At 44.6% G+C, this 15851-nt stretch overlaps 1 protein-coding gene across 1 annotated transcript in view; it reads right to left on the bottom strand.

Moving 5' to 3' along the window:
* Positions 1-1394: 1394 nt before the first annotated feature.
* Positions 1395-15851, bottom strand: part of LOC119978252 (AT-rich interactive domain-containing protein 2-like) — a 346118-nt gene continuing 331661 nt past the window's right edge. The window contains exons 20-21 of the mRNA XM_038819734.1: positions 4044-4135; positions 1395-3620 (exon numbers count right to left, since the gene is read on the bottom strand). Of these exons, the coding sequence (XP_038675662.1) occupies positions 3488-3620; positions 4044-4135 (225 nt within the window). The 3' untranslated portion in view covers positions 1395-3487. The remainder of the gene's footprint in view (positions 3621-4043; positions 4136-15851) is intronic.

Raw genomic sequence — 15851 nt, 5'->3', positions numbered from 1 at the left:
CAAGAGACAGTCAAGGTCAAACAATCTTTCAAAAGAATGAGGCGCTGGGAGCATGATTTGAAGTCACAGACTAAATCAACTTCCCACCAATCAACAAGTGCTTACACCTAATTGCTGCTAAACAGTATCCAAATTAACAAGAATTTGCCAAAGCTTTGTCTACTTGGGTATTGCATATTGTTGTAATTAAGTAAAGTTAAACTGGCACCACCAACCGCCTATTGTAACTGGCACTAACAGGTACATGCCAGGCTGACCATGAGCAGATAACTTTCACTCAGAGAGGGCATGATCAGGACTTTGAAACAGACAATTTACAAATGGACTTTGAAGTTTCTCACCTAATGTAGATATTGGGCAATAAGTTACATTGCGAACAAAGACTGGAATAGTCTCATATTTTATACTGGTAATTTTACTGTAAAACAGAACTTGGGTCATACAGTGCACAAAAAACAGTACTGCACATACATCTTAAAATACATTCTTCTTTAAAAAACCTTTTTTTTTGCATTGCAGTTTGGTGAATGTACTAGAAGATACTAAATTATTTTATATATGTCTTGCACTTACACAAAGAATAATAGACATCTGGGATTGATTACAACATGGCAATCGAATCAATGGCTTCAGATGGTGCTCGCAAACTGCAAGAATAAATCTCAAGCAACTTGTGAAAGTCAACCAAACCTCAAGACTGGATAAGTGCCTTCCAATCACTCCATAGCTTTAAAACAAAGATGGATTTATTCAGTCTTCGGTCTATTTTGGTTTCTGCAGTGTGCTCTGCGCAGTGACGCTCATACTGGAAGATTAATTATAAGATTGCCCTGTATTACATAAATGCTCCAGCTTTCCCATCGAGTTTCTTCCCCCACCCAACCACTCATTTATTTTTATGGGTGGTCATCCTCAGGTACCTCTCTCAAGCAGGCATTCATGCCTAGGCCAGACAGGGAGCTTTGGCAGACTATCAGACTTTGAGACGTGGTCCCATCTTTAGCAGACATTCATACATGTTCATGTCTAGCAGATATTGCTGGATAGCTATCAGAGTGGGAGACCTGGCTAATTTTCTTCTTTCTTACCCAGCGCTCAAAGGTCAACTGCAAATATTGTTGACTAAGCCGGGATCAACTCACTTCACTCAGGCGTGATCAAACCTGGTTTCTCCCTGGTCTGTGAGAAGTTTCTTACTGCTTTACTCTGTTGCACTATCAGGAGGGCACAGTACAATCCAATATGGTTAGTATGCATTACACTAAATTAACAATATATTCCCCCTTTAGCTAACCATACCAGGAATCATCAGTGGCGAGGCACACAAAGAAACCAAGGGAACACAAACTGACCATAGGCAGGAAAGTCACGTTGTATCAAAAGCGGAGGCACTATACTGTACACTAAAAAACACTTTAATATGTCACGGGTAGAAAAACGGAACAAAGGAATAACAAGGGAAATATCACACCTACACGAATTACAAATATAACACAGGTGAAAATAAAGCTGTATAAAACGTCATGTATTTAAATACATTTACAAATAAAAAAAAATTCCTATACAAGTTCTGAAGGTTGTGCTGCGACTAAAGGTTTTCTAAAATGGGCCCTAATCTCAGGAAAAATGCTGTAACAGATTTTTTTTTTTCTTTTTTAAATCTGCCTTGGAATTTTTACCTTTTATAGAAAAATGATGCGATATATTATTTCATAACAAGCAAAAGCTTTACATGGTGTATAATACAAAAACCACAGCTGCACAAAACTGTGCCAATCTTATTATACAGCATCAGTACCTTTGTGAAGTTATGTACACAGTTCCACTCTGCTTGATGCAGTGTTTTATGTATATGCTTTTACATACATATGGCAGGTAACATACAAAAACTAGATCCTTTGATTCTAGATGGGTGCTTACTCTTCACGTTAGCCAGTGGTGCAATGAAGGTAAGCTGACCGGAAAAAAAAGGTGCCAAGACAAAATGAAGTTCATGCTATTAATGGGGACAAGGGTTAATGGGAGTACTTTTTTCCATATGGAACATTTTCTCAGGCACCAATTGATTCCACGTATTTAGATCTGTACTGATTGTCCCTACTGAAGCAAATCATTTCAGATAAATAGGAAGCTTTAAATTTCACCCTGGTGTCCCAATTAACAAGCGTCAACTGTTTTGGCGAAATTCTTGAAATCTCATATTACCTCCACCAGATAAGCTTTGTTAATGTTCATGGTGTCACACTTTCAAAGCATGCTGGCAACATCTAGTGGCACATAGTTGGTACTCCAACTGGTACAAAGCTGCCTTTAGTGTGGATGTCTGCAGCAGCGGCTGTAAGGACACCCCATGTTTTTGCCCTGTGGCTAATTCAGGTTCTATCCTAGCGCGCACCCAGATTTCACTCCTTGCAATTCTGCCCCACTCTTCCCTTCATTCTCCTGCAATGGTATGTAGGCATTTTCGATATTCACAAATATTTACATGACTCTGAAAAGGGGACATCAAATCTGATAGTTTACATATAATAAATAAATGGAAAATGCACCACTTCAAACAGGGGACAAAGTGGGAAAACTTCAAGTGTTGCGCAGTTTGCAGCTTTTAAAACTGAATGTTAACTGCAAAACTGTATCCAGATATCTGAATGCAGGAAACTCTTCCCTGGCAGAAAGCTGAGGGACTCCAGCTCTAAACATGACCACTGACTCGCAGCTAACTAGGCTCTTGCAGGATTTCAGGGCACAGAGATATCTACGCAATGAGCAGTTTTATCTGATGTTCCAATGAGGAATTAACTTGCAACATTTTTGAAAAAATGCACAGGGAAATGAAACATATGAGATTTTTCTTATAAATATATGGACAAAATTCTATATCCATGGGCATTTTTATTAAAAAATCACAGAGATCTCTCTCATAGGAAGAACAGTGACTGGAGTTGAAGGCTCCCAAGGCGGCGCCGAGACTAACTGCAACGTTTTACAGGTGCCTGTAGATCATTCCCAGCAGATTTTCTGTTCAGGTTCCTGTTTTTAAATGTGCGTGAGTACGTGTACGAGAGGGTAAGCATGAGCAAGTGTGTGAGGATGTGCATGAGTAAGGTGTGTGTGTGCATAAACAAGTGTGCAAGAGAGTGTGTAAGCGTGTGAGAGTATGCATGTGAGAGAATGTATGGTGACCAGGCTTAATGATTTATTTTTAGACTGACCATTTCTTCCTGTGTCATAAAACCTGCTGTCTGATGGAAAGGTCTACAACGAGATGAGACACTAAGGTGTTGCAGGAAATTTTGGTCTCTGGAATAACAGGGACATTCCTGCAAAACCAATAATTTAAAAAGCTCAGTCCTTTTAATTTCATGTTATAGTAAACAGGTACAAAATGTAGACAGTAAGGTTCCAGTTCTTCATCTGCACAATGATTGCATTTCCTCCTTTGACCCTTGTTTCCTGTTGCTGGACTTTTATTGAACTAAGTTTTTCCTCAGCGTTTGCTTTCTGTTGACTCTGATTGTTCTTGCGAGTTGAGTTCATAAAGGCATTTTGCTAGTGCTGTGGAAGCCTCCATACCACTGATGGCCAGTACAGATAGGTGGTTCTCATGCCGCTTCAGCAACCTGAGATGGAAAAAGAAACAGCTTCAGTGCTATTAGTTTGTACAGACTTTCCTCCTTTTTCACCCCCCCCGCCCTCAAATTGATAGTATGAAACACACAGGACTCAAATGCTGATGGGATTTTTACTTTACGTTAATGTTACACGTGATACAACAAAATGTGTAGAACCGCTGTTCCAAAATCATGAAAAATGGATTAATAGCAAATTCAGCTAGTGTTTAAAAAATATAGATACAAAGATGTCCCAGAGGAAAGCCATAATCACTGGATTGTGTTTGAATGCTCAAGCGATTTCTACGTTTTATTTCAATACACATCCTGGAAGGGAATGAACGCGAGTATTTTCCTCAAGTGAAGATGATTATCTATATATGAAGTTATTTACAGTAACTGATGTTTTAAAACCAAGTAAAATTAACTTACATTCGCCCAAGCTCGGAGTATCTAGCAACATTCTTCAAAATTAAGGCAGAAGTCAAACGAATATGCTTCACAATCGGCCCTTCCTTCTCATCCTGTCAGAGAAAAGTACATTCGTGAAAATCTTGGAAAGTATCTTATACAGATAAACGATATTTTAAAGGGGAGAGAAAAAAGACCTGTTCCTTAGGGGCTGGTTTAGCACAATGGGCTAAACAGTTGGCTTGTAATTCAGAACAAGGCCAGAAGTGCGGGTTTAATTCCCGTACCAGCCTCACCGAACAGGCGCCAGAATGTGGTGACGAGGGGCTTTTCACAGTTACTTCATTGAAGCCTACTTGTGACAATAAGCTATGTCACATTACAATAATGGGATTTCAGTTTTGGTACTACTGAGACAAAGGAACATTAAAATTTGGGGTAACCGAAGGGCTCTGCCACACTGCCTAACAGCAACATAAGCCTGGGTCAGTCATTTCCCCAATTTCCTCTCCCACCCCTCATGCAAGTATGAGTACTTTGCTGCAGTATGGTCCTAGACAGTGAATGCCGTCAGTTTGTAGGGTACAGCACATCAAGTTCAATCCTACCCTCACCAATATTTACGTCGCTGCACGAGATACTAGACAGAAATAATAATCATGACTTATTTTCCCACCCGAGCCCAGTAATGCTGATGCTAATTACAGCTATCCAGCTAACCCAGCACTGGTCTAGGATCAAACCGAAGATCAATATGGCTATTATGGGGTAGGTACATCACTGGGGGAGCCCCTTAATGAAATAATTTCGTTAATTTAGATATCAGTAGTATGGTATAGATGCTCAGAGCCTTTAGTTCCTGGCTTCTTGTTGCCCACCTTTCCTGGATAAAAGGGTAGAACCTTCTTTGGTTCAAATGCAGCCCAGGCTTCCCATGTCAGGTATAAAATGGTCTTCAATAGCTTTGAAATGCAGGTGCTGCTTGTTAAAGAGGTGCAGAATAGCTTATCCACCGAAAACCTGGGTTCCAAAATAGTACATCGCGACTGAGGAATGTCTTGTGGTACTTCGTACTAACAACAAAGTCATCGGCATCTATCCATTAGAGCGATGTGGTTGTCTGAGCACTGGCATGTGTTTGTTTGAACCTTACACCAAAGTATAAAGGGAGTTTAGGCATTGATCTGATTTGCAATAGAAAGAATCATTTTTTTTAAATTTAGAGGACCCAATTATTTTTTTTCCAATTAAGGGGCAATTTAGTGTGGCCAATCCATCTACCCTGCACATCTTTTTGGGTTATGGGTGTGAGATCCATGCAGACATGCGGAGAATGTGCAAACTCCACATGGAGAGTGCCCGGGGCTGGGATTGAACCGGGGTCCTCAGCTCCGTGAGGCAGCAGTGTTAACCACTGCGCAGCCATGCTGCCCATGATGGTATATTGTGTTAGGAAAACAAATGTAGTTTTAAGGGATTGATATTTGTACTGGTAAGCATTAGAAATAAGGTATAGTTTTAGGTGTGTTTAATTTAATGTTTCTGTGTCTGGAACGGTAAAACCGAGAGTTAGATTCATGCTGGAAAAAGTCGTTTGTATGTTAGGAGGTTGGTTAAGTTCCCACAGTGTTTCTATTGTGCCTAGAGGGGGCTACGGTGTGAAGAATAAATCGAAGTCAGTCAGTGCTTAGCAATAGGAAGCCAGAGGGAAGGCCCTTCTTGTGTTCTTAGTTTTAACTAGAAGCCAGGGCATTTGAGAGCTGTTCAGTCTGCAAAGAAGATTTCCTAAGGAACAAGATACAGTCCAGATAACCAGGGAATTTGGACTGAAAGACTATCTAAGAAGTCTGGAGTTAATTGAGCGAAACCCAGGTACTGTTCAGAAGAATTCAAGGAAGAGCAAACCAAGTGTGAAAGAGACAAATGCAGTAACTAGATTTAAAGTGGGACAGCAGACTTCCGAGGTAGATGAAATGCTTGACGTCATTTTGATATAGTCTAGGAATCGAGAGTTAAAGCAATTGTGAGCAGTTTGCACAGCAGCCAAGACCAAGAGGTGGTGTGAAATCCTAGACTGGATTCGCTGTTAAAAGTAGAGTGGAAGCTTTGTTTGAAAGGGTTTTTGTAAAACATGGGCTGGATATCAGAATCCAAACCGCCAAGGGAAAGCATTGTTACGAGAGAAGATTTTAAAGCGTGTTTTTTGAGAGTGATTTTGAAACTCATGTGACAATCATCTGGGGGGATTCTAGAAGAAAACCACAGACACTAACTTGGGTTCAGAGTATAAAGTGTGTATTTGACCACAGTCATGTTGTGTGTTTGAAAGGGACTTTTTGAGTTGATGAGGCCATTGTAACTTAAGATGTACTTTGTAATCCATGTTAATCTATGTATTTATTAAGCTTAGGGTGGGGGGTCAGCAAGGCAGTATTGTATAATAAATCAATTTTTCATGTTCGATACATTTTTTTTCTTGTTGTTAGAACTAATGGACAGTCCTGTGACTCTGTTCCTCCATTTAAAAAAAGTAAAAGTTATGTGGCGGAATTTCTGTCCCAGAGCGCTGACACCGGGCCAGGATTCAATGACTGTTGAGGGGCTAGCACCGGCACCACGGCACACAATCAATTTCAATGAAAAATGGTGCTAGATTTGCGACTGACACTCAGGAGGCTGGCAAGCTGCAGCCGCATATGCACACTTCACTCCTCACAAACATTATCCCAGCCAATAAAATGGCAGCGAAGAGGGTGACACCAAGGTTCATGGACGCCAAACGAGTTACGCTGCTGAGTGCCGTGGAGGAGAGGTGAGCAACCCTATACCCGGCCTGGGAAGGAGGCTGTCAGCCGTGACCATTCACCGGGTCTAGGCACAGGTGGCAGAGGTCGACAGCTCCATGAGCAACACCGTCCGGGCTAGCCAGCAGTGCTGGAAAAAAATCTGCACAACCTCCTCAGGGCGACCAGGGCCAGTAGGCAGCACTATGCCCCTGGCACCAACCCCTGTAACCTTACTCCCCCACCTGGAGGGTATCCAAATCCTCTACCATGCACCACACGTCAGCACCCATATAAGTCGCCATGACCGGGTGCCCTTACCACCAAAGCCACCAGCTACCCAAACACGAGGCTGTTTGAGTTGGACTGTTTAATACTGTGTTTTCTGTGCCCTCCCACTCCCACAGGCGAACGCCAGCCATAACCACCAGGAGCGGGAAAAGACAAAGACTGGAGCGGGACTGCCAGACGTGCGGCCCCTCACTGCGGCAGAGCAGAGGGCCCTGGATGTAGTCAGCGGAGCAAGGAAAGGGCAGTCGCCGGGGTGAAGATCGGGGTTGGACAAGGAAGTGAGACCCTACTGAGTTGCGGTTCCCCGTAAGACTTGTGTCAAACCCCTCCCCCTCTTGGCACTGGCCCAGTCCCAGGGAACGATGGCGCAGTCACTGGCTGACGGGGCACAGTACCAGATGCAGGTCCATTCCCTGTGCCCCATGGCTGCAAGCATGCAGACCCTGGCCGAGATGAGAGCGGGCCTCCAGGACTGGCAGCGCCAGGTAGCGGGGAAGCCTCAGGGGATAACTCTGCTTGTACCCCAGTCCCATGGGGTAACCCAGGGGGCCATCGCGCGCCCTAAGGGAAGGGGAGGTGATGGGGCCTATATCGATGACTCCCGCGGGGAGGTGCAAGAACACCGCAGCACCTCCAACTTGTCTCCTCCCCACCCCAATCTCTCTCTGGCACATCTGGTGGGCAGAATAGGACAGCACCACGCCACCTGGGACTCCTGAGCAGCAGCTGGGCCCAAACCAGGCCCGGTCACCACAGAAGACGCCTGCCAAAGGGGACCCAGGTCGCAGGGCGGGAAAGACAGCAGGCCACCTCCACTCCTGAAGTACCGTCTGAGAATCCACTCTCCCTCCTCCCTTCCCCTCTCCTGCCCACATACATCTGCCACTCCAGGGGATTCAATGGGATCGTGTGATGGAATGGCCAGCTCACATGCAGGGATCACCCAGGTGGACGGTGGAAAGTGCAACTGTGGGCAAGAGTCAGATGTTGTCGAACGATGCAGAGCACCAGAGCTGATCGCAGAGCAGGCTGTCATCATCCTCCGTCCCATGGACCAGACCTGCTGTTACTGCCAACCCAGGGCCCAGACCCTGTCGTACGGCAGGTACATATTACAGAGGGGTTTGCAGGCAGAAGGCTGGCCTGAGAAAGGGAGGTTGTGCAGGAGGGATGCGGTGCATTCCGTGTGCGTTGACCCTGGTGCACGCGGTCTCCTGTGCCTGCCCGGGCCCCATGTCCTGTCCATCCCCACCCTCCCCTGCATCTTCCTCGTTGCAGGCCTGCCGTTCATTCTCCTCCTCCAACACGTCAACCCTCTGCTGTGCGATGTTGTGGAGGACACAGCAGGCCGCCACGATACGGGCGATTCTCCCAGCGCCACACTGAAGAACCCCTCCAGAGCAGCCCAGGCATCTTCAAGAGGCCGAAGCACCGATAGATCACTCTGCTGGTCACTGCATGGGAGTCGATGTAGCAGGTCTGCATCAGTCTGTAGTCTCCGGATAGGTGTCATCAGCCTTGACCGCAGCGGATAACCGCTGTCGCCCAAGAGCAAACCACCCCCCGGGGGTGTGCCTCGAAGAGGCTGGGAATCATAGAGTTTGCCAGGATAAAGGCATCAAGCATACTGCCCAGCTATCGGGCGCAGACGTGCATGATGCGGATCTGATGGTCTCAGAACGGCTGCACATTCACAGAGTAGAAACTCTTTTGGTTTGTGAAGATGGGCCTGTCACCTGCAGGTGCTCTTAAGGCGACATAAATTCCGTCGATCACTCCTCTGGACCCGGGGCATCTAGGCAATTGTGGCAAACCCCACTGCCCGGGCATCCTGGTGGGCTTGGTCCACATTGAAGTGATGTATTGTACTAACAGGGTCTCTGTTATGGCGCATTTGACATCTGGAAAGAGTCCTTGGCATAGAGGTTCAAGGCAAACATCAGGTGAACTTCAAGGCGAAAATGTTAAGTGGAGGTTACTGGGTTTGGGGAATGGGGTAGATACGTGGGCTTCAGTGGGGTCCTTTTTGTAAGGACCGTTGCAGACTCAATGGGCTAAATGGCCTCCTTCTGCACTTAAATTCTATGATTCCTTGATCACCTTGATGGCCACCAGGATAGGTTGTCCTCCCCCAATCCCCTACGGTGCAAGGTGCACCATGATCGGACAGATATGTCGCACTGTCCCTCTGTTCAGCCGGAGGCTTCGAGGGCATGCCCAGTCCGGCAGGTCCTCGAATGACCGGAGCCTCTGGTACAGATGAGGCCTCATGCAGCACCTCCTTTGCATCTCCTCCTCCTCGGCCTATTGGGCGGCCGGCTCTCCTTCCTGGGTGGATGAGTCCTGCTCCTCTGTGGCATGCTCCGCTGCTGTAGTCTGAAGCTTCCTCCTCTTCAAACAGCTCCAGCTCGTACAGCCGCAGTGCATCCCCCAGGGCTGTGGCGACGGGGAGGAAGGCCACCATTGTTGGTTGTATTCCAATGTCTATCGTCTGCAGGTGGTGAGAGGTCAACATGTTAGCATGGTGCGTACCGCCATGCCCAACCAGATCCACCATGGTGGTCCAGGTTGGCACAGCGGACTCTGCCCCCGCATGCCCCCCCGGCACCTGCCAGAGGTACCATTCACTGACATTGCTTGCCAGCAGTACACTCCGCGACTCTCATCTAACGCCCCCACCCCTCTAGGATCTACTGTGGGCGTTGTCCTTGGGGGGGGGGGGGGGGGGGGGTCAAGTGATGCTCCACTGGCGGGCAGCCCGGCAGCCCACAATCGCGTCTCTCTGTGTCCTACCTCCTCTCTCTCCCTCTTCAGCCACGGTGCCTGTTTCTCAATTTTTAACAGCACAAGTGAAACTCGCTGTTGGGAAATTCCCCCAGAGCAGAGAGAGAATCACAGAGGCCTCTGAGAATACTGGGACAGATTTGTTAATATGCCAATGGTGTTTGCTGTACGTGCTGAGTGGAACACATTGAGGCTGCTGTCGAGAACCCAGCGCCCGCCATGATTTTGGCATCAAAACCGATCTCCGCCCAATCACGTTTCCCGATTTCGGCGTCGGCGGATGTAAAATTCCGTCCATGGTCTTTTGAGCCAAGGTTCCATTTTGCCACCTTCCCGCCCATATTATGACAACTGGGGTTGTAACATTGGGACGCGGATTTTGATTTATAGGCTATACAAGCACTGCACACAGAAAAAGAAGCACGAGTGCAGTGTGTAAAATGTAAAGTTGGGACAGTTTCTCATGTCTTCAGGAGCATATCAACGTTCTCTTTTTCATGTGTATCTTGATCTGAAAAAAAAAATAGGGTACTCTTTCAGCAGCTTGGGGTAAAATCCAATGACGGGTTTAGGCTGCTCCCAAGGCACTTCACAACAATGTTATACAACAGATCTCAAAACACCACTAGCTCCCGCTGATGCCAGTCTCATCTAAGTTAGTGTTCAGCTAAAGAATATACAATGGAACGGCATCTGGTCAAAGTCAGACATATGCAGCAGGACACAGCAATGAATTAATTATTCAGTTCTCAGACTGCATTCATTAATTATGACCTTATATCTGTTCTGCATATAAATGCCTTGTTACCTATTTGAGAAAAAAGTGGAGGTTAAAGAACAAAGAACAATACAGCACAGGAACAGGCCCTTCGGCCCTCCAAGCCTTTCCTGGTCATATCAACCTTTGCCAAAACCCTCAGCACTTCCTTGTGACGTATTGATGTGTTCGATTCCCGGTTTGGGTCACCGTCTGTGCGGACTCTGCACATTCTCCCCATGTCTGCGTAGGTTTCCTCTGGTTGCTCCGGTTTCCTCCCACAGTCCAAAGATGTGCAGGTTAGGTGGATTGGCCATGCTGAATTGCCCATAGTGTCCAAAAAAAGGTTGGGTGGGGTTGCTGGGTTACGGGTGTGGGCTTAAGTGGGGTGCCATTTCCAAGGGCCAGTGCAGACTCGATGGGCCGAATGGCCTCCTTCTGCACTGGGAATTCTATGATTCAAGTTTTAGATTCTCCCACTAGAGGAAATATTCTCCACTCATCCACCTTCTCAAGACCCCAGAGGACACTGTATGTTTCAATCAAGTCTTCTAAATTCTTCTAAGCTCCAACAGATACAAGCCTAGCCTGTCCAATCTTTCCTCACAAGACAACACAGACATTCCAGCATCGCCCACCTACTTTGGTATTCAATTGCCCTCACATAAATGAGAATATTCTATTAGCCTTCCTAATGAATTGGTGGTTGGGGCGGCATTGTAGCACAGTGGCTAGCACTGTTGCTTCACAACTCCAGGGTCTCGGGTTCGATTCCCGGCTGGGTCATTGTCCGTGTGGAGTCTGAACAGTCTCCCTGTGACTGCGTGGGGTTCCTCCGGTTTCCTCCCACAAGTCCCAAAAGACGTGCTGTTAGGTCATTCGGACATGCGGAATTCTCCCTCTGTGTACCCAAACAGGCACTGGAATGTGGCGACTAGGGGCTTTTCATAGTAACGTCATTGTAGTTGTCATGAGAATGTCACTTTAAGAAATGTTTGTCTGCTCATGTTACTGCAGTGGTGTCAGAGTGTGGGTGGAGCTGGGCTGTCTGCTTTTTAGTTTCACTTTGAGAAAAGCTTGGGTGTGTCCATGTTTTTTTGGTTTCGTTTTAGTGTTGGAGCTGCAGTCCACCACAAAAGGTGTAATGTTGTTCTCTCTGCCATGTAAAGACTATCTCTTGATCATTTGGTGAATTCAGAGTTACAACTGTTCTCATTAGTGAATTTAAACCTGATGTGCTTCTGTTAAAAGTTTTGTTTTCAAGTCTTATGGATGTTAAAAGGAACGTTTCAGGATTACTTAGTGTTGTATTCTTTGGGGGTTGTATTTGAATTGATGGTTGCTAAGATGTTCACTGTACGTTTTAAAAAGGTCTACTTGAGTTCATAGAATAAATATTGTTTTGCTTTAAAATTACTTTTCGATCTCTGCTGTACCACAGCTGTAGAGTGGGCTTAGTGAACTCAAAGACAGTGAGGGATGAGCATATTGTGGTTGCTTTTCAGGTGTGGTATTTCAGTTAAGTAGGGAGTGTGTTGTGGACAATGGCGCTTTCAGAGGCTCAGAGGTTTGTGGGGGTGGAGATGGTCACATGCAGTGCCTTACGGGCAGAGACTAAAAGCAGACTGTTAGATTTGGCAAAACCATTGCATTTAACATTACCTGACAAAATGCGAAAAGATGAGGTAATTATGGCGGTGGCTCAGCATTTGAAGTTGCCTGAGATACAGTCCGATTTAGTGGAAATGGCAAAAAAGTCAGTTACAAATTAAACAAATGGAACATGAGAAAGAATTAAAGCAGCTTGAATACGAAAGAGAGAGAGAGAGGAAAACGAGAGTGGGGAAAAGAAAGAGTGAGAGGGGAAAAAGAAAGAGAGAGAGTTTGAACTTTGGAAAATGGCTACGAAACATGGCAATCAGTTAAAGTTGGCGGATTTAAAGGGAAATGTAGTTTGAGGATCGTGATGAGGATGAAGAGAAAGGGCGGCATAGTCGAAAGCTTGGTGGGGATCTATTTAAATATGTTTAAGTATTGCCAAGGTTTGATGAGGAAGTAGAAGCCTTTTTCATTTCATTTGAGAAGGTGGCTAAACAAATGAAATGGCCACAGGATATGTGTGTATTACTGATTCAAATAAAGCTGGTAGGTAGGGCTAGTGAAGTGTTTGCATCACTGCTGGAGGTGGTGTCTGGGACGTATGAGGAGGTGAAAAAAATCCATCTTGGGTGCATATGAACTAGTGCCTGACGCCTACAGACTAAGGTTTAGAAATTTAAGGAAAGAATTTGGTCAAACATACATGGAGTTTGAAAGGATTAAACAGAGTAATTTTGATAGGTTGATAAGGGCTTTGAAAATAGACCACACGTATGAAGCTCTCAGAGAAATTATACTTTGAGGAGTTTAAAAATTCAATTCCTGATGTAGTGAGAACTCATGTGGAAGAGCAGAGGGTTAAAACTGCAAGGTTAGAAGCAGAAATGGCAGATGATTATGAATTAGTTCATAAATCAAAGCTTGGTTTCCGGCATCAGTTTCAGCCTGTGAGGGATAGAAACTGGGGACATGAGAAATACTCATGGGGTAGAGGCAAAAGTGATCTGATGGAAGATAATAAGGAGAGTGTACCTCAGATTAAAAAAGAAATCCAGGAGGGTGGAAAAGAAATGAAAAGTTTCAAATGTTTTCACTGTAATAAACTAGGCCATGTAAAGTCACAGTGCTAGTGGTTGAAGAAAAGCACAGGGAAGGCTGATGTGGTAAAACAGGATAAGACAGTGTTCCATTATAAAAGGCAAGGTTGGAAATTCCAGTGAAGAGTGGTGAAGTGGTAGTAGGAGTAATAGAGAAACGATCTAGTCCAGGAATACAGTTTATCTTGAGTATTGATATAGCTGGATCGCAGGTGGGAGAGATGCCTACCCTGGTTAAAAAGCCAGTGGAAATCAGACAACTGAACGGTTGAAGGATGAATACCCTGGGATTTTTCCTGATTGTGTAGTAACAAGGTCACAAAGTCACAGGCTAAGACAAGAGAAATCAAAGAGTGAAGATGAAGTGGAAGTGCAATTATCAGAAACGATTTTTGATCAGATGGTTGAATAAGAACAAGAACAGGTGGAGGATGAGGCAGATATATTTAGTTCAGGAAAATTGGCGGAGGTACAGCAGAAAGATATAGAAATAAAACGGATGTATCAGAAGGCATACACAGAAGAGGAATCCGAGTGTATACCAGAGTGTTATTACCGTAAAAGTTATGTCTTGATGCAAAAATGGAGACATTTACATATGCAGGTGGATGTAAAGTGGGCAGAAGTTCATCATATAGTATTGCGGGTATAGAAAGGAGGTGTTGCGAGTTGCACGTGAGGTACCAGTGGGAGGTCATTTGGGAATAAGGAAAACACAAGCTGAAATCCAAAAACATTTTTATTGGCCTGGACTACATAAAGATGTAGTTAAATATTGTCAATCATGTGACACATGTCAAGTGATAGGGAAACCTCAAACAGTGATAAAACCAGTGCCCTTTATACCCATTCCAGCATTTGAGTAACCTTTTACAAGGGTCCAAAATGATGGTGTAGGATCGCTTCCTTAAAATGAAATGTGGGAATCAACATCTTTTGACGATAATGGATGTGTCTATGAGGTTTCCAGAGACCATTCCAGTACGTAATATTACAGCTAAAAAAATTGTGGAGGAGTTACTTAAATTCTTTACTAGATATGGACGACTCACAGAAATACAATCGGATCAAGGATCGAATTTTACCTCAAGGTAATTCAAATAAGTTATGGATAGCTTAAGAATAAAACAATTTAAATAAACTGCGTACCATCCAGAATCGCAGGGAGCATTAGAAAGGTGGCATCAGACATTAAAGACTATGTTGAGGGTTTATTGTCACGATTACCCAGAGGATTGGGATAAAGGAATTCCATTCGTACTGTTTGCAATTAGGGATGCACATAATGAGTCAACCAAATTCTGTCCTTTTGAACTAATTTTTGGTCATGAGGTAAGAGGTCCACTTAAACTGATTAAGGAAAAATTGGTGAGTGAGCAGTCGGAAATTACATTATTGGATTATGTGTCAAATTTTAGTGAACGATTAAATAGAGCAGGAATTGGCTAGACAACATTTAAAAGTTGCACAAAATGTGATGAAATGGGTAGCGGACAAGAAATCCAAAGTTCGTAGTTTTGCCAGTGGAGATTAAAGTTTTAGTATTGTTACCAGTGGTAGGTGAACCTTTAAAAGCAAGGTTTTGTGAACCATATCAGATTGAGGGGAAATTAAGTGAGGTGAGGTGAAGCCCCACAGTGGATGGCACTGTGGTTTCACAGCGCCAGGGTCCCAGTTTCGATTCCCCGCTGGGTCACTGTCTGTGCGGAGTCTGCATGGTCTCCCCATGTCTGCGTGGGTTTCCTCCGGGTGCTCTGGTTTCCTCCCACAGTCCAAAGAGGTGCAGGTTAGGTGGATTGGCAATGATAAATTGCCCTTAGTGACCAAAAAAGGTTAGGAGGGGTTATTGGGTTACCAGGATAGGGTGGAAGTGAGGCTTTAAGTGGGTCGGTGCAGACTCATGGGCTGAATGGCCTCCTTCTGCACTGTATTTTCTATGTAACTCTACGTATGTGAATTATGTGGTAAGAACGCCAGATAGAAGGAAAATTCACCGAGTGTGTCATGTGAATATGCTTAAAAGGTACTTTGAAAGGGAAGGAGAGAAAAAGGAGGAAGTTTTAATGATTCTAACTCAAAGTGATGAACCAAATCCAGATGACTTTGAATTTGACATACCGCAAATTAAATTGGAAAATGAGGATGCTCTTAACAATTGAGATAAATTGTTGAGTTACCTTCCAGAGGAAAAACGGACTGACCTGAAAGAGTTAATATCACATGGGCCCGTTTGTGGAGATAAATTGGGAAGTATTAAAATGGCTATACATGATGTAGATGTAGGAAATGCTGTTCCAATCAAACAACATCATAGAGACTCAACCCTTCAAAATTGCCACAGGTTAATAAAGAGATTGAGAGTATGCTTAAAAATGGCATAATTGAAATGGGTTGCAGCCAATGGAGCTCACCCATAGTGATGGTACCTAAACCAGATGGTATCCATCGGTTGTGTGTGCACTATAGAAAGGTTAATGCAGTTACAAGAATGTACTCTTGTCCTATCCCACATTTGGAG

The sequence above is a fragment of the Scyliorhinus canicula genome, chromosome 15 (assembly GCF_902713615.1).
Source record: "Scyliorhinus canicula chromosome 15, sScyCan1.1, whole genome shotgun sequence".
Classification (NCBI taxonomy): domain Eukaryota; kingdom Metazoa; phylum Chordata; class Chondrichthyes; order Carcharhiniformes; family Scyliorhinidae; genus Scyliorhinus; species Scyliorhinus canicula.
Note: the sequence above shows the minus strand (reverse complement) of the source record. Positions and strands in the feature narration are given on the sequence as shown.